This window comes from Madurella fahalii, assembly GCF_045866475.1.
Source record: "Madurella fahalii IFM 68171 DNA, scaffold_1, whole genome shotgun sequence".
In the NCBI taxonomy this organism is placed as follows: Eukaryota; Fungi; Ascomycota; class Sordariomycetes; order Sordariales; genus Madurella; species Madurella fahalii.
In genome coordinates, this window is record NW_027263971.1 from 3152085 (window position 1) to 3173448 (window position 21364).

The following is a 21364-nucleotide window of genomic DNA, read 5'->3' on the forward strand; positions in this document are numbered from 1 at the left end:
ACTAACTCGGTTCGAAAGTTTGGGCGCCATCAGCGGTTGAGACACTAATGTGCGCACGCACTGGTATCGTTACGTATATACTACCATATGATGGTGGATTAAGGTGCCCGCAGCTGAACTCAATCATTGACAAGCGGCACGTTTTATATTACTCTGCGAGTGCATAGCATGCATGGAGGGGTTTTGGTCTTGGGTTTCGTATCTGGTCCGGGTTCTAATATCTTTTTCTAGTTGGGAGTGTTGGTGTCGGACTGGTAACTCGCGGTGCGGTAGGAATTCTCACAGTAACTAGGACTTTGCTAGCTGTCTTTGCATGGTAGCATGATAGTATCGAATCCAGCTCTATGTCTACTTGCTGCTTGACAGTGCGTACTTAGGACACTGCCTGCTTGTGAGTCCAGTCAGCGCGATGTCTTGAATGAAAAAGGGGTTAACCCTAACCCTAATAGAGTAAAACAAATGGGCTGTAAATACAAGTAATGGGAGGGCGGTTGGGCCACTTTTTTGTTCGTATCAAAGGTGTAGTTACATATCAGACGTGTTGTCTAGAAACAATATGGACGTTCACACTCGTTTACGTAGTTGAGGACAACGCACTGGCTAGGGTGTTCACTGAGCTTGTTGCTGCCTCGGCTTGTTAGCTCGAGCCGAAGCCGCATCTGTAGACGGACCCGGACGCTAGGCGTAAAGTTGAATCGTACAGTGCCTTATATATAAGGACTGGTTGCCTTGCCTTGCGAAACGGGACCTAGTTATCTCGTCTTGCATCAACCAAACCCTTAACTAATACTTTGGCAGCGAGAAGCTACTGAACTGGTAGCAGCGAATATGTGTATCTTGCTCATCCGCAACTTCCAATGCCCGGGGGCACTCGATCCGCACCAATGCAAGTACATGCTGAGATGCAGCACCCCGTCGGTATACCGCAACGCGGAGAAGTACGAGGGTGCACTGGATTTCCCATGCATGGAGAGCCTGGACACGAGAACGGAATGGTATGACGAGGCCTGCCCGGCTTGTACGGGCGAGATCTCAGTTCCCAAGACGAATCCGACCAAAGTCGTAACGACACCTCATCATGACGTGGCGATTCCAGCGAGGGACTATGCTTTTTGCATGGCCACCTGGCTTTTTGTGTGCATTTACGAGAACATCACCGAGGACTCGAGCTACCATGTCCCGAATCCAATCGCCAATGCGACAGTCGGGACAGCCAGGACATCCTGGATTCGCGATGACGTCTTCCTAGAGCGCCAGATCATGGTGCTCTCAGAGTTGATGTGCCAGGTGCGTCCCGAGCACGGCTCGCTGACGGAGCTGACGGTTGTACTTCCAGAGCCTCGGAGCGGTAACCAGCTCGACTTTTCCGTGGAACGCAATGAGAGGTGCGACTGTCTGGCCACGCAGCAGCCATATTTAACCAACTGGGCGACTGACATACGCCGCAGAGCCGCCGCAGTCGCCTACTTCAACATGATGACGGGTCTCAATTTCTTCGACCTGATGCTGGCCTTTGGGAATCAGGAAGTGTTTTTCAGGGAACATCAAAAGATTCAAACGAGGATTTTGGACAAAAACCTGTCGTACCAATCGCGGTTCCCCGTCCCCGACATGTTGCGGGTCAGCGGTGAGGAAGTTGCCCACAGGACTCAAGTCCTGGCCGAAGATATCGCCAAGCTCAACGCAGAATACTTGGCGCAAATTCCTAGAGAACATGCCTCCAAAGGGGAAACAGCCAGGCACGAGGCTCGGGCGAGCCTCTTGCAATGGGTGAAGATCATCCTCGCCCGCGACTCTGGCATCACCCTGAAGAGGGCTAGAATCATCCTTGAATGGTTCGCAAACAAGGTCGTCAAATATGATCCCGATTGGGCCGCATTTGTCCCTGCCCCGGGCAGCTCAACGTGGAAACGGCTCGCTTACTTCGCTAATGCGTGCCCATACGACACAGGCCGTTGGGTCGGGTATACCACCCAAGTGTTGGGTGAAGGTGCATATCCTGAAAGGAAAATGGAGGGCCTTTGCTCGGACTGGGAGAAAGAGGACAGGGCGCGGGCGGCAATTGTCCAGAATAACGTGGTGGCGGCCAGCGAGGCTGAAATCGCAGAGTTGGAGCACGCCGAGTGTCTGGTCTGCCTCAGCGAGTTCAAAGACCACACGACCGTCTTCAAGACTCCAGTCAGAAATCCGCACTGTGGATCGGAGCACTCAAGGCATTGGGTCTCTCTGCCCTGCATTGTCAAGGCGGCGAGGACGCTACAGGGTTCGGACTTGACTCCACGCACCCCTGAATGCCCGGCATGCCGGACCAAGTTCGAGCCCGAGGATGACTCGGGGAATGCAAAAGGGAGCTCGGGCTGAGCCACGGGCGCCGTAGATTTGAGTTACACTGATAATGGTCCCTGCAACTCGCTGTACTACTGGTACACGGCAAGCAAGCAAGTTTGGCAAACCAAAACAATGAGCATACCGAGGCCAAACGAAAAAAGAAAAATAAATAAATAAATAATCAGAAATTGAAATTTCCATCGTACCCTTACCTTCCGTCCGCAGTGTAAAATCCAGCGACTTTCTCTGCGCTGTATGGGCCGTCTTGCAGTTTAATCTCCTGTACTACCTTGTCTCCCAGTGTCGCTCTTTGGACGGGGATTCTGGCTCCGCGATCTACACTAGGATATCTGATGCCCGTATCTGACAACGGGGGAACAGACACAGGTCGCGTGATTATAAGATGTGTAGATGAGATGGTCTCTGAAGGAGGATTGCTCTGCGATTTGTGCGCACTACCCATTTCACCGAATTACGGACATTTGCCAATGTCTTCTCAACACAATCCACATTACAACTTTTTCTACTATTTGCTTGCTTCCCCCGCTATTTGCGTATCAGTATCATAGGTCAGTAACTACCTAGAAAAGCACTTCTTGAGTTGACATCAAGCGATTTTCATGTGGTTATTAATCTTGGTCCGATGTGAGAAGAAAGAAACAAAACATATACGTTAGTATTCCCTTTCACATCTCACGTTATCAGGCCTTGACTTAGGAACCCTTAATATAAGGAGGAGAGTGCAAATTTGGATGGTTGGGGATGACGTGGAGCAGAACGATCTCCCGCTTATGATTCTTTGAAATCCGATCATCGTCTGAAGTTGTCCAGTCATCTAATGTCTGCCACGAGAATTGCGAAACCATGTCAAGCCACCCAGTACCAAGCATCTGGTTCACGCCATCCATCACCTCCACCTTCACCCGGGCCAGCGTCGTCATCGTCAAAGCATTTCTGGTGTAAGAGGCGGCACCGCGCGCAGCTCGTTGGCCTGGATCCTGAAGCCCTGGGGACCATACACCGCGGCAAGAGCCGGTCCGCCGCACACGGTCTCAGCTTCTCCTCTCCACCTCTCGCCGGCGCCGGCGGCACTGTAGACAGGCCCGGTGCCGTTCTACGCCCGTGGCCTGAAGTTCGTAGGCCCTCTCCGTTTGTTTCCGGCCCTTCGCGATGCCCCGGTTTGCCTTGTCGGCATTCGCGGCGGGGACGTGGCACGCGGACGTCTCCGGCTCCTCCGCCGGCGGGTCCTCCGACTGGTAGGTGGGAGCCGCGGGGAGGACCGATGCGGGGCCCCCTGCTTCGAGGTCTAGCGTTTGGCAGCTAGAGCGCATTGCAGCCAAGGCGAGGACGGCGATTTGCTGGATCCGGCTCAAGTTGGGAGAGCACGCGAGGTCGGTAGCGGCCATGTTTGGCTTTGACCGGTGAGTTGGCAGATGTCCGTTAGTGGTCAGGGAGAATCAGAGTATGTATAAGTAATGGGATTGTAAGAAAAATGGTGGACAGATTGGAATGGGAAGTGGTTGGCTTGGGGGACTCTGCCAACTACGGTTATTCTCGTAGGTACTAAGTAACTGAATAAGAACCCGGTCGAGGTGGAAAACGTCTGTTTACACTCCTGTGAACTTCTCTGAAATTTAAGCTTGAGACAGAGCCCGACTGCCGTGGATTATGGTTTGAAACTAAGCACCTCCAATAAAGTTGGTGCCAAATTGAATGGTTCACCGAGTCGGCAGCGGACCCTGCAAACGGCAAAGCGGCGGGCCCAGGATGGTCTCAAACCTTGACTCAATGATCTGCGCAGGCTGTAGGCCAGGCTATCTTCTTTTCTACTTCCCTGGGATCTTGTTGGAAAAGTAATTACTACCCGTAGCAGCTAGCGCTTAGATTCACAAGGAAAGGCAGCTTTGATATCGAAGGTCCCGCAAAATTTCTAAGTACCTTAATTATGTTACATTTCTCGATACTAGCTGGTGTTTCCTTAACGCTCCTTTTCACCAGTATTCAAAACTCAACAGTGATCCCCACACTGTTGAATTATTGCAACCCATTTCAAACAGAGATCAAGACGCGCAGGGCCACTTGCTCTTTGACCAAATCAAGATTTGGCGCCGTCGGAAACATGTCGTCAACAACTGTCGATAGCATAGACGCCACACCAAAGCCATCATCATTACCGACTACGGTCATGTAACATGCTCTAAACTTCAAACAAGCTTTAGCTAAACTGCGCATCGAGCGGGTGTCTCGACTGCGCACAATGCAAACTGACGCCATTGAGGCCGCCAACAGCCCTACCGGCATGAGTTACGACAATTACATAATAGTGCAAGGACCCGAGGGCTCGTTCCTCAACCTCTCATTCTCAGCCTCGACCGCCTGTTGCCTGAGCCGTGCCTCGTGAAGCTGGGCCTCGTATTGATTGCGGGCCTTCATGGCCTCCAGACGTGATTCGCTCTCCATCATGGCTCTCAAGTGCTCGAGGTCGCGCGCGTGGGCTTCCTCACGCTCCCTTCTTATCTCCTCCTCGCGCTGGCGGTGGAGTTCATCAATGTTGACTTGGAGCCGCTGGTGATCCTCCCGGGCCTGCCTCATCTTGTCGGCAAGCTCGGCTTGGATGCTAGCAATCTCTTGCTTGGCCTCAATGTCCCTGGAACGTATGGCTTCGGCCATCTCCTGGCGCAGCAGCGCCATCTCTTTCTCGTGCTTCTTCTTGATCACTTCGATCTCCGCCTGCACTTCCCGGCCCGCCGCCGTCTCGCGCAGCGACTTGCCACTGGCCATTTCCTCCTGGATCTTCAGCGTGATCCGCTTCCGCCGCGAGAGGATGTGCTGGATGATGCGCCTCGCAGACTGCTCCCCGTCGTCCTGCCGGAACACCTGGCTCCCCTTAGCGATCAAGCCGGCCCAGAACTCTTTCTTGGTCATGAGCTCGCGCTCGCGCTGCTCGGCCCGCTCGCGGGACACAGAGTTCCACATGGTCGTCGCCAGGACGACGCAGGATAATCCGTCCTCGCCGCAGAGCTGCTTGAACATGCGGAGATTCTTCATGCCGGACCCGCCGACACGGTTGTCCTGGATTCGGTGCAGATAGACGATCCCCGCCAGTTTGATCTTGGCCTGGTACGACTGATTCAGCCAGTCGGCCACTTCGCGGAGGATGTCAGTGTCGGACCGGTGGGTATCATCGAAGCCGGGAGTATCGATAAGGAATATGTCTCGATCTCTGACCCGGGCTTTATGGATGCTAACGTTTGAAGTACCTTGGCGGCGTCCCGTTAGTCGGACCGACGTGGCTCGATATTCGTTCCCAAGGGCACCTTACATGATTCGAGCCCCTCACCGACGATGGCGGTTTTAGAGAAGTAGGAAATGAAAGTGCTTTTGCCCACTCCGGTGACACCCATCACGGCAATGACAATGTCATCCGGTCTGTATCTCAGTCAGTGACCGGGCCCAAAGCGAAGATTTCAATACCCACGTGATGGTCGGCACTGCAGTGCTTGGTTCCATTGTGTCGGCGGCAGGAGCATCGTTACCCAGTCCTCCCCTGAATTCAAAGTCGACCGGCTCCACAACAACCATTATGATGAAACGCTGGATTTATTGTTGGCAAGGAGAGACTTGTAGAGAACACTGCTTTGCAGAGGACTAGCCCACGGACGGTAACAGAGGCGACCCTATTTAATCATCACGATAGAGGCCCTCTCTGTCCCACATTGATATCTAGAGCGCGGGCACATGCTCCCTTGGGCGGGGTTGAGGTGGCCCGCTCTTCTGCCAATACTATTGCTTTCGGTACGCTCATGCCCGACGCTCCCTCCATGGCACCAGCCGATGCCGAGTTAGGCTCGATTGATTTGCGACAGCGAACAAAGTGATAAGGCCGCAGATACCAACACTCAAGGGCTTGCCGTCCGCCTTACCGCATTGAATGGCCGGCCAGAGTCCACGTAACTAACGTCCAAGTATTGAGGCCGCCAGGGAAGGACCGGAAGGTGGCACAGCTCTCTAGACCCCTACCCCACCGCTAAAAACAAGGCGGCGGTAAACTAGTATGCCGCCAGTTAGGATGTGGCCGCGATATCCGGGTTTAATCGTGGTCCTATCATTGATGATTTTTCTGTTTCTCCGCCTCAAATCTGTCCCGGCGCATAGCGGCCTGACAAAGATGGATCATTTGCTGAGCACACCAACCAGCCATATCAGTCAAAGCTTCATACTTTGGGTACTAATTGATGCCCAGTCACAGTCAGCCATGCCGGCCCCACGCCTAAACAGAGTCACAGAGGTAATTCCAAAGAGAGCGGCAATCTAGAACTTAGGGAGACTTCCGGGGCAAACTCACAATGCCGAACGCCCGCTTAAACTTATTAGACCCGTCCATGGCTGGGATTATGTATTTGCTGACCTTGTTGGCGCGTAGCATCAAGATTCTCTTCTCGCTAACAAACAGTCACGCATTTCTCTTCGACACTGTTCGCGGCGCACTCAACATGCGAGTCCCACAACGGTCTCAGGACGCTGTCGGCCAGCTTCATAGCCGCGGGTTACAACCTGCTTGCCCCTCTCAGTCGGATGACTTCTCCCCGGGACAGCCAGATGGGCCGCAGCGCGACGCTGCAGCAGATTACTATGGGCCATCTGGTTCGGCTCACGAAGCCACACCTACAGCGGCGGGTGGTGATGTCCTCCCACAACCTCAAATGTTTGTTTCCACCTTCCTGCTTCTTGTGGTAAGATCGATGCATCTAAGGATACTGGGGCTAACTGAGATATCTCAAGCGAGGAAGAAAAGCTGGTCATCTCCGTCATGGGCGTCACAGGCGCAGGAAAAAGCACTTTCATCTCGCTCTTGGCAGACCAACATGTCGAAGTAGGCCACGGCCTCCAGTCCAGCAAGTCTTACTGGTCCCTTGGTTCGCAATAATTGGCTGACCGTGTATTGATAGGCACGGTCAATGCGGGTTACTACAGTTTCAAGCACAGTCCCACGACAACGGTAGTACTTGTTGACACGCCAGGCTTCGACGACACGACGCGGTCTGACGCAGACATTCTCAAAGAAGTCGCCTACATGCTGGCTGATCTCAGAAGGAACAAAAGCTACCGGCTCCTCGGGATTATCTACCTGCACCGCATCACCGATCCCAGGTTCTCGGGTTCAGCCCTAAAGAATCTACGCGTGCTTGAGAAGCTGTGCGGGCCGAGCAGCTTCGGCAGTGTCGTCTTCGCTACGACAATGTGGGGCAATGTCCCCAAGCAAGCCGACGGAACCTTCGCGCCCGCACTACTCCAGAGGGAGGCCGAGCTTAAGAAGCCCGAGTTCTGGGGCAGGATGCTGCAGGAGGGAAGCAGGATGACGTGCCACACCGGAACCGCAGAAAGTGCACGCCAAATCGTCGACATGCTGGTTAAGCAGAACTCGGACGTCCGGCTTGACATCCAGCGTGAGATGGTTGATGAGAGTAAGAAGCTCGACGAGACCGAGGCCGGGAAATATGTGCAGCGGGAGATGCTGGAGGCCAAGAAGCGGTATGAGAGGGAGCTCCTCGACCTCCAGGAGAGCATTGCCGAGGCGACCAAGGAGCGAGACGAGGAGGCACTTCGCGCCCTAGAGTTCGAGAAGGAAGCTGCTGAAACCAGGGCTGCCGAGGTAGCACGCGACAGCCAAAGACTCAACATCACCCTGAATCAACTGGCACATGAGGAAAGCTCGAGGTTTCGGCAGCTTCCAGCCCATGGTCCCGAACTGAGGGGCATTAAAGAGCATCATGGCGCATGGGGCGTTGCGGATGCGGGCCACGGGCAAAGGAAACCGGGATTGGACCCAATCGAGCTGATCAATCGGCAACACCAGCAAAAAATGATCGAAGTAGAGATGAAGCACGAGGCAGCTACCGCATCTATGCTCCAAGGCTTCCAGGATGCTATGATGGGAAGCGAGCGTGAGCGTGAGCGTGAACGCCAACGCCGCAAGACGGGAAAAGAACGCCGGAAGAAGCAGGAGAGGGCAGGATCGGGGTATCAGGAGTTTGTGCAGGTGATAACACGGAACGGTCAACGCCTCGTGGAAACGATAACGGGGCCATCCAGAAGGGACAGTATGGATGACCTCGCTTATGGACCACACGCATAGGGGATCTGGGAGGTACGATATCGCATCGCGCGATCGTTTTGTGTATTGCAACCTGGTTAGTCTGTGGTTAGTTGCTGGCCTGGATTTCACGCGCCCAGATAGTCCATGGCTTGGATTCTCCTCCTGCTACCATTACCTCGATATACCCGAAGGTTCTATTTGGATGATATTAGGGCTTGATGGGGCAGCAGCGTCTTTCATCTTTCAGACCCCGAATCCCGGTGGTTCGAATGAGGCGCAAACATCCCCTTCGTCAGGCTCCGGTCGGGCTTTCGCCCTTGGCCCGGGGGCTCAAAAAAAGGATTGAGGTTTCTCACTCGCTCACCCAATGAGCAACGCTAATCCCACGCAGGTGCCAACACATCGGCCCCCCTGGGACTGCCACGAAACTCAGACTGGTTCGGTGGCTACTCGAGACAAACCATTTCTCTGTCACATGACAAATCGGTTATCCTTGGGTACCAAGTGTTTCATTATGAAGGCCAAAGCGGCAGCCTTGCGATTCCAAACATGAGTCAAAACGACGACGATGAAAAAGCGTGTTTGATATTTACTCCAGAAAAGGGGGCTTGTATGGAGAGAGCCACTAGATATTAGGCTAAAACTAAAAGATTAGTAATATCAAGTCATCGCGTCAGTGGTTTAGTGGTAAAATCCATCGTTGCCATCGATGGGCCCCGCGTTCGATTCGCGGCTGACGCATTTGTTTTGCTGTTGCTTTTGCTGCTGGTTTGCGCTGCACTTTTTGTCTGTTCTGTGCAACGGAACAGACTCTCACCCTGCGTTCCGGCTCTGGTTGGGCTTGTTTTGGAGGTTGTTAGTACCGAATCTCTCTTGGCCGTTTCATGCCGATGGCGGATACACCTGTTGCAGGCAAGGTAATTCTCGGCGCACAACCGTTGCCAAGCGATAGCTGGACCCCAAGTCGGAACCGAGTTCTGTAGGCACCTTGAGATAGCATCCTGTTTCCATATTGAAATGGTACAGAAACACACATCTACACCCACATACCCATCACAAACAAGGCGGAGGGCAAAGATGGCCAAATACCAGACAGACAAGATCAGGTAGACAAGACAGGCTAGGCGACACTACTACAAATTGAGTCCCTGCAGCCTAAACAAGGTCAAGACAACATGTGCAGATAGAGCTCCTTCTGGTCAGAGAGAAATCGCTTTGCACACAAAGAAAGCTCGTTAATGGAGCTTGCAACAGGTGTGAAAATGAGTACTGGATTGATTGTCCTGTCTAAGGAGCAATGGCCAGGACGGCCCTACTTATGATGCGAAAGAAAAGAAAAATGGGCCCGCGGCAAGTTTCCGCCCTCGGGGTGCTATTCTAGTAAGTGTGGCTCTCTGATTAGAGTGCCCCTGGATAACGGACGGAAACACAGCTAGACGCTGAGCACGCTCTCCCTCAACGCCCACAGCCCGTCTTGTCCTGCCCTAGTTCGCTGGGCGCGGCGAGGTCTGCATATACTCATCCCGGAAAGGCTCCATCATGTTGCCGCCGCCGCCGCCGTTGACGTCGTCGTCATCGTCATTGTCGTCGTCGGAATCATCCCCGATATTGTCACCGTCCGAATCTGATAGTGGTTCGGAATCATCCTCGATATTGTCGCTGTCCGAATCTGAGAGTGGTTCGGACGAGTCGAAGCTACCACAAGCATTTTTAGTTAGGCTTGGTGCTCCAGTTCACAAATCACATCGGCACAAGTGATTGAACGCACCGGGTCTCGTCGCTGTCGTTCGAGTCCCAGAGCTCGGCATCGGGGGGCTGCCAGTAGTCGTGGCAGATGGTATCGGTCAACTCATACATCTTGCCGAAGAGGATCTCCGGCTCCAAAGCCCAGTCCTTGGTGGCAATGAAGCTCCTAAAGCTATCATGCCCATTCGTCATGGCGTACATGCGGTCGCGGGCGACAGCGTCGATGATGAAGTGAATGTAATGCCGCCCAAGGCTCCCTGATTACAAGCGTGTCAGAGAGAGTGTGGAAGCCCCCGGATAACCAAAGAAGATAGATCGATTTTCTCGTACAATTGTTCTTGGAACCATTGTATGAATGTTCGGCAGCCACGTCCACGGCGAGTTCCTTCATGCGGCACCTGGACCTTGTCCTCGAGCACCTTGGCCTTGCTGACAATCTTGGCCTTGATACGGTCACTGCCTTCGCTGCGCTCGCGCTTCCCCTCACTAGGAAGGATGAAGTCCTGGATAAGCTCTTCGTAAGCCGGACCCACAATCTTTTCGAGCCAGCGCCTGACGTCGGTCCAGCTCCGGAACCCGATCTCGCTGAGAGCTTGCTAGCGCTTGAGCACCATGTTGACTGTCCTGAAGGGTGAATAAAGTAACGTCTTGGTAAGAGGGTTGTTGTTGATGCGAGTGAAGAGGGGTGAAGGAGAAGCATTCGCTGGAGAAAGAAACGAGGGGCGTGTTTGCGCGCACACCACCACTATGAGCCTGGACTGACTTCCGGCCTCCGTATCACGAACTGATCTCTGAGCGCTGGGTTGTTGCGAAACCCTAAGGAAGGCTTCAGCCGCGGCGGCTGGTATCTGTCTTGATGCGGCTTGATAACAACTTCCTCAGGGACGGGGTGCAGAATGGCGTGATGGGAACGTCCGTTATTGGTCTAATGTAACTACCCAATACGAACAACAATTGTGGGATACTATAGCATTATATCATACATTCTAACGCCGTAGCATGATAGTAAGATGTCAGCCATTTCCTATGCCACCGTCCTGTATCCGTGTGAAAGGAGGATTCACAGAATATACCCCAGCCCGGCATTCAACTCCAGATGTCGACTTAGTCTTCTTCTTTCTGTTTCTACTAGACTAGGAGACGGCAAAGGATGCCGTACGGCCAGACACAACACCGACTTCCCAAAGCTAAACAGCAACTTGACATCAATGCCATTGTTCAGCAATGGTATGCTTTGCTTTGCTATGATGGCCCAGATATGAAAGAAGCCGCTCACTAAATCATACTATTTTTAGACTTTCCTTCAATTGATCACACTCCAACAATTCGACTTACACAAAGGCCATCAAACAAATGCTTCCAAATCGCCCGTATTAACAGACTCAGAGCCAGGCCCAACGCTGCGGGAAACCTACCTCGGCCGGCATCGCTCTTCACTCCTCAAGTGCCATACCTGGCATGCAGATCTAAGGAGGGTTTCATTAGTGAGTAAAGGTCTCGAAAAGTTCGTCAAAGGTAAGGAGCCCTCGACATGGTTAGTAGCGATAGGATCTTGGAGGTAAATTATGATGAGCCTTTTATCCTGGGATACCACGGGCCAGTCGCGAAAGTTCCGTCAGGAGCAGGAGCAACTAGGGGCGCCAGCCAGCGCTCCTTGGTGGATAAGAATGTTTCGCCGGCACCGAAAGCCCATGCCATCGTTCAGTGTCCTACGAGTTCGGAATGTAGGCTCAGTCAAAGCACCTATTCCACGTACTAAACCTCCCAAACAGACACTTCCCCCACCTTTGAAGGGTCACTTTGTTCCGGAAGGGTTACCCACAGGGATACCATCGTATGTGAGTATGCCACCTGCAGTATCGAATTTTCGGCAACAATCTCATCCTGATTTTCGCGAGGACAACCAAAGTTCTAGGGCCCACAGTAAGTTCGAATACCGTTCGATTCATCGCAAACATCTGAGCTACAGCATCAGCAGTATTGCTGGCCCGCCAGATACTCACTTTAAAGCGTTCCATCCGTCACATATGATCCATGGTTGTAATGGTCTCCCGTCAAACACCAGTCACCCTTTTGCTGGTTCCGGAAATATTACATCCTACGGTCCAGGAGAGAGTAACGGCTCAAATATCCATTCATTCGAATTGGGTTCTTCTGGCAGGGAGGGAAGGGACCGAAGGGCGGGCGAGGCGTCCTCACTTCTCCCGACCGACGCTGTGCAACCAAGCACATTCTCTGTTAGACATACGCATGAAGACAGAGCCAAAACGAATGCAATACCGGCACCTACCATCACGTCTAACATGGCTGATGTAGATTCACAGGTAAGCGGATGGACAAAATCAACTCCATGCTCTGTAAATGAGATAAAATCCGGCCATCACCAAGCAGCACCAGGGGGGACTGCTGGCGATACACAGCTGCCTTGCTGGGCTGGCACAACACCCTCAGTGGACGACAGGATGACACTACCTAGTCGCCAGCGAAGCCAAGTAGTAGAACCTAGTACTACATTACAGGAGTCACCACGCATGTCACTCTATAATACGCCAGGATATCTCGGCTCCCAACGGCCGGATAGTTTCTTGGCAACCTCGGAGAGTCATACAAGCGACGCGGCTTGCGGCAATCAAAAGTGGCCCGGCGATGCACTTGTTGGCGGAGGCGGAAGAGCCGGGCGATGAAGAACATGGATGGCTATGATCTATCGCAGCAATGTTTCTGCAGTTATCATACTACTAGTAGTACGTGAGAGCCGGCAGGCCCCACTTTTTATTCTCGCTGCAATGCTCCTATCTTTGGTCTACTTATTCACACAACGTTCATATCTTTCAATCAAGTCATCCAAGTGCTGTTACAAAATTCAGCTCTAATGAGATCTAGCTATTACCGATCCTCTCCTTCGTTCATGTCCATGACAGGCTACGCGGCATCGATCCTTTTTCAGTGGCGACTGTACCATCAGCGGCCAGGCTAGTTACTGTGGCTTTCAGACCGTATAGCGTTCATAACCCGCAGACGGAAAGATTGAGCCTTGAGATATGCCCGGCGGTGACAAATGACAAGCACGCCAGCCAAAAGTGACTTGATATCAATCTCAACCAAATGTCACTCGACGCAGGCTCTCCCGCAGCCCAGTACGGAAAGGCAACTTACTAGAATGTTCCGTGTACTTGAGGCATACATCTTGGGAACATGCTAAGTGCTCTTTGTGGCGCGTCGTCAAATGGGCAAGGAAACTGTCATCTTGATCTCATAAGACATTTCTGAAAGGCGCCTGTTCTAGGCCTCGTTAGGGCTAGAGTGCCTGAGACGGAAACTGGATGACAGGCGGAAAAGGGAGGTTAGGTAAAGCAAGCGGAGATAGGATGCAAAGAAGCAAAGAGCGATCGATCGCAGTCTCGGCCGTGACCAGGACACACGGAAAGGATTGGATCCGCTCACCGAGGAGCCCTCGGGACCGAAGAGCCATTCTTCAATAGGCTACAACCATACAGTTTAGCAGTGAGGAAGCGCGGGAAAACCGGGACAACCAAAACCAACCATCTGCGGACCTAGGCCGCGATGGAAGAGATCAAGGATGGCAACCCTGTTTGCCAGTGAATCATTGCAAGATCTCCGATCTTCCTTTTTGATTCTGGTGACATCTCCGGCGAGCCCCGAGGCAGGCTGTGGGTGAAATCTTTTGATGGATCCTGCACCTCATCGTGGTCCGGGGAAGAAGGTATCACCACAGCCAATTTCCCACCTCCGTGTTTGCACTCTCATGTCACCATGTTGTCCATTCAAAAGCAGCAATTGATAAGACACGGATTCATCCCAATCACACCGCAGGTGGGGATGGAAGTTGGGGCAGCAGCCGGTCCCGTCACTTTGGGTGTGCTCTTTCAATAAGCCCCACCCCTTCCTGAAAGGGGTCTGAATTAACACTCAATAAGCTCAATCGGTTGGGCCCCCAAAAGACCTTCCTCGAGCCTCGAAACGGTACAGCAGCTACGCTTTGACCCTCTGCCAACGTATCACACCCGCCAAATTAAAAGGGGAGTCGGGGGGGATCTTCTCGAGGGATTCGCCTCTCCTCAGGCAACTTCTGCCTGAGTGCTTTGTCGTCTGAGAAAGGAGCACTTCGCCGACGGCGTCCAAGGTCTTCCTATTCGGGTTCTGAATAGTCCTTTGCTCCAGGCAACGGCCTCAATAGACCCCATGGCTTCAATGATAGGTTTCTTTTTGTGTCTGTTCAACAACCCGTGTGTGCTCGCAGGATGACCTGCCCGACCCTTTCAGGTCGCAGGACCCTTATGCCGCTTCTCTGCTTCGCTTCTCCGTCCTATAGACATATGCAGCGCATACCAACAATAGACACTCGCCCCTGAATAAGCGCACCAACATTCTATAAAAACATCTTGACCCGTCAAACTCCGACGATGGGCTTCCTGCCCCCTCCTCACCCTGCCCGACATGAAAACCACAACGGGTCATACATATCTTTTTCAACCCACACAGCACTCATCCCACAAAGAGATCCCAACGGTCTAGAGACCATACACACACAATCCTTTCCGCACTCCCCTCATCAATATGAGATTCACCGTCCCCATCACCCTCCTCGCCGCCGCGGCTGCGGTTGACGCCGCTGCTGTTCAGGAAGCTAAGCGGTGGTGCTCCAACCGTGGCCAGGCCTGCGATACCGTCAAGCGTGTCGCCGATGCCTTCGCCGCGGCCCTCGAGTCGGCAAGCAGTGTCACCGCCCGTGACGAGAACGGCAGCCAGGCGGCGTTCATGGCCAAGCGCCAGGTCGACGAGCTTGCCCGGTCCATCGCCGCCAGCCACAACGACCCCCGAGGCTACTACAGCGCCCTCAAGCTTGCCCACAACCGCGCCTCCGAGGCTTCCACCGAGAAGCGCGCCGCCAAGGCCGACGCCGAGGCCGACGCCCAGGGCTGGTGCACGGGCTTCCCTGGCCAGCCCTGCTGGAAGCTGAAGCGCGAGGCCGAGGCCGAGGCACAATGGTGCACCGGCTTCCCCGGCCAGCCTTGTTGGAAGAAGCGTACCGCCGGCCCGGAGGCTCAGTGGTGCACCGGCTTCCCCGGCCAGCCTTGCTGGAAGGAGAAGCGCGAAGCCGAAGCCGAGGCCGAGGCCGATCCCGAGGCCGATCCGCAGTGGTGCACCGGCTTCCCCGGTCAGCCCTGCTGGAAGCGCGCCGCCAAGGCCGAGGCGCAGGCGTGGTGCACCGGCTTCCCGGGGCAGCCGTGCTGGAAGAAGCGCGATGCCGACGCCGAGCACCAGTGGTGCCTCCGCTTCCCCGGGCAGCCCTGCTGGAAGCGCGATGCCAACCCCGAGGCCGAGCCCGAGGCCGACCCGCAGTGGTGCCTCGGCTTCCCCGGCCAGCCCTGCTGGAAGCGCGAGGCCACCCCGGACGCGCTCGAGGACCAGAAGCGCTGCGTCGCCGAGGGCGGATCCTGCTGGGTCGCCAAGCGCGCCGCCGAGGCCGTCGTCCAGACCATCGAGGCCGAGCTCGCCTACCGCACCAAGCGCGAGGCCGACCCCGCCATGTGCCTCCGCTACCCCGGCGCACCCTGCTGGAAGCGCTCCGCCGACCCCGAGGCTCAGTGGTGCACTGGTTTCCCCGGCCAGCCCTGCTGGAAGCGTGATGCCGCTGCCGCTGCTGCCGCCTGCAACGCCCCGGATGGCGCTTGCACCATGGCTGTCCGCGACCTCCACGCCATGCACAATGCTGCCCGCGCCATCCTCGACAACAACTAAGGATGGGTGAGTTGGCTTCCTCCCTTTTGCCACTTTTCTCCTTTTTTTTTTTTTTCTTTCTTTCCATTTTCACCCTTCTGACAGTTGCTAATGTTGGTCGCAACAACAATTAGACGCTTGCTTTATCATGCTTCGTTTCTTGGCTCAATTCTAGCGGGTTAGCGACAGGATGCAGAACATCAAGTAAGGGAGCGTTTGGGCTCCCGTTTGGTCCCTTTCAAAGTATATACCCTTTTTGGCCCATAGACGGCAGCACTCCATCCCGAGTACATATCACAATACCACCAGAATTTCTTCTTCCAGGGGGGTTGGTGGTTCCCAGCCCTCAGCAGGCGACTTTGAGCCTAATGTCATGTATTAACCTGCGGCGCTACAACAATGGCGGGCGCGTTATTAGTCTCAACATAGGTCCGGTGGAATATAAATAGGACCTACGGGGTGGTTTGCCTTCTTCGTATACTTCGTACTAGTCATATACAGGAATTGGATTGAGGCGTTCGGTTCAAAACGGCGTCTTCTGCGTAGAAACAACAAGTGAAAGCACGACCTGCCTCCACGCTAATGCCCTTCTACTCACCTAGTTTTCTCCGTACACAAGCCGGCCGGCGGCTGATAGCTGATATGGATGAACGACCTTTGCCGATACAAGGTGCCACATTGAGAAACACGGTTGGGACAAAAAAAGAGCCCGCTAAAGAGCCATATTGTTGCAAAAGAAAAGGCCGTTGGTATAATGGCAAAACAGGCAAGATATACCTCACATCAACAACCGCCACGCACCCAAGAGCAGCGCGGCAAACCCGGTGCACACGCCCATCAGCCACTGCAGGGTCTGGAACTTGACCTGCTCGAGCTGCTGGCGCAAGGCGGCCGCCTCCTGCTCGATCTTGGTCTCGGTCTCCTTGATCTTGAGCTCCTGCGACACGGCCTCCTCGCGGATCCGCCCCTTCTCTAGGTTCAGGTCCAGCCGCACGCTCGCCTGCGTCCGCCCGATCTCGTCCCGCAGCCGGCTGCTCAGCTTGGCGATGTCGTTGGTCAGCCGCTCGTGCGCCGCCCGCGTCGTGTTGGACTCGGTGCTGTCCGCCGAGAGCAGCTCGCTGCGCAGCTGCGCAAAGTCGACCTTTTGCGTGTACGTCGTCTTGGCCGCCTCTTCGCGGGGCACCATGGTGCGCGTGAGGTTTTGGATGCTGGCGGCGGCGGCGGTTAGTGTCGTTGCGTGGGGTTTTCTAGCCTTTTTGGGGTGGCGGTCGTCCTACCTCTCTTCAATCACATCGTTCAGCACCTTCATCATGGCCACCGATTGCTCCTCGGTGAAGCCTTCTTCTTGCAAGCGCTGGACAAAGCGGAGCGTGTCAAAGTGATGATCCCGCCTCCTTGCTGCCGATGCATGGAACGAGCGCCGGAGCGCCGGATCGCGGACGATGCTGCTCAAACTCCTCACCGGCCGAATGGCATTGCACCTCGCCGGGGTCGGGCCCACGGCAGCATGGATTGATCTCTTTTGCGATGGCTGCCATTTGTCCCGCAGTCTTGTCTGCCTCGCGGCCTGCTGAAACAACACGGCCGAGGCTCCTGGTACACTCGTCGTTGACGCTGTCGAGAGTGGACCATTCCAGCTCAGACGGGGGAGCAAGAATCGTGGGAGGGATTGCGCGGTGGCGCTCATTTTGGCAGCGTATTTAGGTAGAATCTCAGGTTGTCCGTAGTTGCCCGCTTGTAGCAATTGAGCTCCCGGTTCACAGAAGATGAGAAGAAGAAGTGTTGTCGTTCGTCAATCCCGAGGTCGAGGTTGTGACCCACATAATAACTACGGGCACATGGTAATGTCACAGGTTTCCCGGAATCCAAGCCTTTGTCCCTGAAAAGCCCAGCCACAGCCCACCGCTCTTGCGCCACAATGCCCCACCACCGCAGACAACATAAACCACCCGAAAAATTTCCCACTTTTCTCCTTTCCCTTTCCCTCTCCATGAACAACGCAAAAAATCAACATTCTCGAAACTAGTTTCCACGCGATTTACGAGGTCACCCCCATTCCGGGTGCGAGGCCCAAGACCTAGATCGTTGGTTTTCGAAAATGGAGAGAGACGACAGTGTAAAAAGCTTTCGGCGCTCGATCTTGGGTGCGGTTCTTCCCTTTTTCTCCGTGGGAAGGGCCGCAATGATTGGACGTACATATCGATTTTCCCGTCCTTTGTTTCCGTCTAGGGTAGATAAGTAGCCGTCCTCTGCTTGCGGACTGCGCGCTGCTGCCGGTCATGCTCCGTTGTTGTGCCGTTCTCTGCCATCGCGATGCGGTTCGTGCGTGTTCGGTTGACAACTGCACGCCAAATATTATACGGCCTGAGTTGTTCCGTCTGTGCCCCAAGAAAGCACTAGGAATTGATCACATGCCTGAAGATAATCAGATCATTAGGGCTGCTCAGGTCACTTGAACAACTATGGTTCCGACTGCGCATGTGTCGCAGCAGATGTCAGGCTCGCCGGCCAGAACTGCAGTTCCAGTGTTAGAAGGGTATGCATACAATGTATTATTGTGAGGTGCCTATTTCTTCGCCTTGGCCTTTTCCTTGGTCTTTTCCTTGGTCTTTTCCTTGGTCTTGTCCTTTGGCTTGTCCTTTGGCTTGCCCTTCGGTGCCTCCATGGACGCCTCGGGCGACTCCTTGGGTGCCTCCTTGGCAGGCTTCTTATTCTGCCCCTTCTTCAATGCCCTGGGATCCAGACCCCGTCTCCTCATAGCATTCCACTTGGCGCGCTCAATGTAGTCCTCGTCCGCCTCGTCATCAAACCCACCAAAATCGTCCTCCTTCTCTTGCTGGTCTCCCTCAGCGGCGATGGGCGTCTTGTCAATGACCTCTTCGTTCTCTTCACCCGTAGTCGCGAGACCGACAGACTTGGCGTCCTTCTTGCCGTTGGCCAAGACCGCGTTGGCCGGCGTGGGACCGATCTTCTGAAACTTGGCGACAAAAAACCCATCGACGTTGTATAGATGCGGGTAGTACCTGCGCGTCAACTTGAGACTCGGGTGGAACTCCTTGCCCATGTAGCTGGTAAAGCCTTCTTTGCCGAAGGGAAGGCCCGTCTGAATCAAGATAAGTCAGTATATCGCGTTAAGGTTGTTATCGATTTCCGTCTTAAAAACGCCTACCTCGACAAGTTTAACGTTCGGACGACGGCTAAGGGCATATGCTACAACTTGTTCGCTACAAGAGGGCCCTGGGTCAGCATTCTCTACTCGGCGCGCAACAAAAAGTGCCAGACTCACTTCTCCTCAACTGCAACACTACATGTCGAGTAGACGAGATAACCACCCGTCTTGCTTGCATGGTTGACCGAATCGATAGCGGCCAGAAGAAGTTGCTTTTGCGTATGCGGCAATACTTTGAAGTCTTTCTCGTCTCTGTTGGTCTTGACGGACGGGTCTTTGGCGATGACTCCAGTACCTGCACACCCAAGTTAGCATCGAGAACGATTAGCCGGCAATTGTTCCCTAACGGACCAGAGCATGGCGCATCCAACAACACCCTGTCAAAGCCTCCCATGACCCGCGGGAATTCGCGCGCATCGTAGTTGCAGACAATGACGTTCTAAAACCACCAAGTTAGCTAAGAAAAATCCCCCCAAGATAGATTGGACAGGGACGCTGGCTTACCCGAGCACCAAGACGGTGGATATTACCGATTAGACCCTTCGCACGAGCCTTGTTTGGATCGTTCGCGAAGATAACACCGGTATTCTTCATCAGCGCAGCCATATGCGTCGTCTTGCCTCCAGGAGCAGCGGCCATCTGTGATGCAGGTTCAGTACGAGGATATAAGAGAGCAAGCTGAGCAGCTTACATCAAGACAACGTTCGTTCTCTTGTGGGCAGAGTGCCATGACGGGCAGGAATGAGGATGCAGCTTGGAGAATGTAATGGCCCGCCAAATATTCTGGAGTCGCACCAAGTGGCACACTTTGACGCCTAGTCAGCTCCATAAAACATATACGCTTCAAGAGTTATTACGTACTTTGATTCAAACACTTGCAGGCCGACTTTCGACCATTTGCCGACAGGCTCCAGTGTCACACCACGGTTGACTGCGAAACCGATGTCAGATAAATGCTAAGGTTAGGAAAAGGACTGTTACTGACTTAGAGCTTGCGCAAGATCACGACGATGTGTCCGTAGAGTATTTGTGCGAATGACAACAGGGCGGGAAGTCTACTACTGGTTAGCTTCAACGATGCTATCGCATTGGCCCAGAACTGTTGTAACGAACTTCGTTGGCTTCGAAGAATGCGAATGCCTCCCTGGGGGGGAAGAGATTGCTGTGAGGCATTAGTATTCTAAACCGATCTCGAGATGCCGAGCCAGCCATTCGACACTTACAGGAGCTTCTCCGCTAGGAATTCATTGTAGCCGTAGTCTGTAAGATCCGCTGTCAGCCACGCCCGTGTGTCCAGGATTTTTGGCGACCAGAGCCGCAGCGGTTTGCCTCAGCCACCGTCGCGAATAGGAGCCAGTAAATAGGAACGTACAGGCACAGATGTCCTTCAGGAGCTGGCTCATATACTCGGCCCTGCTCCGCCCTTCCTCGGCGAGATTCGTAAAATCCTCCAATACCCGGATGGTCTCTGTTATCCTGGTCCTTAGCATCTGAAGATCAGGTGCTAACAGGCTCTTCGTCTTAGATGAGAGCTCATCCTCCTCGTCCTCGTCTCCCAGGATATAGGGCTTGTCGCCGTCAATGTTGGTCTGCAGGGCTCCTTCGCGGAGTTCGGCCTCGTTTTCCGCCGCCTCCTGGGCCAATTTCTGGTCTAGCTTCCTCGAAAGACCCTCAATGTTGGCTGCCGTCAACTTTTCCTCCCTATTGTCATCGTCATCCTCGTCGTCGGAGAAGACGAACTTCTCCTTCTTGGTGTCTTCCTGGTCTGAGTCGTAGACCGAGTCGTCGGAACCAAGGAAGTCGTCTCCGAGTTTCTCCACATCCGACCCAGAGTCACTGATATCGTCCAAGTCGGACGCGCCAAATTCGTCGTCCATTTCCTCGTCCGAGTCTGGCTCAGGCACGGGGGCCTTCTTCGACTTCACCTTGGCAGCTTTCTTGCCATTTTCCAACGAGGCCGCAGCCTTCTTGGTGCCATTGGCTTGTTTTGAGGCCGGCTTCGAGGTTTCGGCTTTCTTAATAGTCTCTCCGCGGCGGCTCTTGGTAGACTTCTCGGGTTTTGTCGCAGTCCGGCGCTTCTTGCTGGAGGGGGCTTCGGCTGGGGCGTCGTCGACAGGTAGCCCCTTCTTGCGCTTGAGGCTGGCAAAGTGTTCTTCCGACAGGGGCTCAGGAGGGCCCTGTTTCTTCATGCGACGTCCAACACCCATGTTGGCTGGTTTGTCGGCGACTTCCCGGACTTTGGCGTATTGTTTGCTGCGGGACACAGCAATCCGCCCGCAGAA

The 21364-nt window shown here is 54.1% G+C and overlaps 8 protein-coding genes and 1 non-coding gene across 9 annotated transcripts; 4 read left to right on the forward strand and 5 right to left on the reverse strand.

Annotated features, from left to right (window-relative positions):
- Positions 1-828: 828 nt before the first annotated feature.
- On the forward strand, positions 829-2361 carry MFIFM68171_00976 (uncharacterized protein; the record flags this gene model as incomplete). Its single annotated transcript, XM_071056398.1, has 1 exon — positions 829-2361. One exon carries the CDS (start codon positions 829-831, stop codon positions 2359-2361), a length of 1533 nt encoding a protein of 510 aa, XP_070912499.1.
- Positions 2362-3380: 1019 nt separating this feature from the next.
- Positions 3381-3734, reverse strand: MFIFM68171_00977 (uncharacterized protein; the record flags this gene model as incomplete). The annotated part of the gene is made up of 1 exon (XM_071056399.1): positions 3381-3734. The coding sequence occupies one exon, from the start codon at positions 3732-3734 to the stop codon at positions 3381-3383; it is 354 nt and encodes a 117-aa protein (XP_070912500.1).
- Positions 3735-4641: 907 nt separating this feature from the next.
- Positions 4642-5732, reverse strand: MFIFM68171_00978 (P-loop containing nucleoside triphosphate hydrolase protein; the record flags this gene model as incomplete). Its single annotated transcript, XM_071056400.1, has 2 exons — positions 4642-5588; positions 5651-5732. 2 exons carry the CDS (start codon positions 5730-5732, stop codon positions 4642-4644), a joined length of 1029 nt encoding a protein of 342 aa, XP_070912501.1.
- A 1406-nt stretch (positions 5733-7138) lies between these two features.
- Positions 7139-8464, forward strand: MFIFM68171_00979 (GTP-binding protein A; the record flags this gene model as incomplete). The annotated part of the gene is made up of 2 exons (XM_071056401.1): positions 7139-7223; positions 7278-8464. 2 exons carry the CDS (start codon positions 7139-7141, stop codon positions 8462-8464), a joined length of 1272 nt encoding a protein of 423 aa, XP_070912502.1.
- Positions 8465-9095: 631 nt separating this feature from the next.
- MFIFM68171_t6 lies at positions 9096-9166 on the forward strand. Its single transcript has one exon. It is a non-coding gene; the product is annotated as a tRNA-Gly (tRNA).
- Positions 9167-9909: 743 nt separating this feature from the next.
- On the reverse strand, positions 9910-11192 carry MFIFM68171_00980 (uncharacterized protein; the record flags this gene model as incomplete). Its single annotated transcript, XM_071056402.1, has 4 exons — positions 9910-10120; positions 10194-10428; positions 10542-10756; positions 11155-11192. 4 exons carry the CDS (start codon positions 11190-11192, stop codon positions 9910-9912), a joined length of 699 nt encoding a protein of 232 aa, XP_070912503.1.
- Positions 11193-14749: 3557 nt separating this feature from the next.
- Positions 14750-15934, forward strand: MFIFM68171_00981 (Pheromone protein 1; the record flags this gene model as incomplete). The annotated part of the gene is made up of 1 exon (XM_071056403.1): positions 14750-15934. The coding sequence occupies one exon, from the start codon at positions 14750-14752 to the stop codon at positions 15932-15934; it is 1185 nt and encodes a 394-aa protein (XP_070912504.1).
- Positions 15935-16691: 757 nt separating this feature from the next.
- Positions 16692-17600, reverse strand: FMP32 (Protein fmp32, mitochondrial; the record flags this gene model as incomplete). Its single annotated transcript, XM_071056404.1, has 2 exons — positions 16692-17121; positions 17191-17600. 2 exons carry the CDS (start codon positions 17598-17600, stop codon positions 16692-16694), a joined length of 840 nt encoding a protein of 279 aa, XP_070912505.1.
- Positions 17601-18479: 879 nt separating this feature from the next.
- On the reverse strand, positions 18480-21289 carry NOP2 (rRNA (cytosine-C5-)-methyltransferase nop2; the record flags this gene model as incomplete). Its single annotated transcript, XM_071056405.1, has 11 exons — positions 18480-19016; positions 19083-19137; positions 19200-19377; positions 19434-19521; positions 19587-19721; positions 19774-19888; positions 19944-20013; positions 20068-20137; positions 20196-20244; positions 20306-20342; positions 20455-21289. The coding sequence occupies 11 exons, from the start codon at positions 21287-21289 to the stop codon at positions 18480-18482; spliced, it is 2169 nt and encodes a 722-aa protein (XP_070912506.1).
- Positions 21290-21364: the final 75 nt, after the last annotated feature.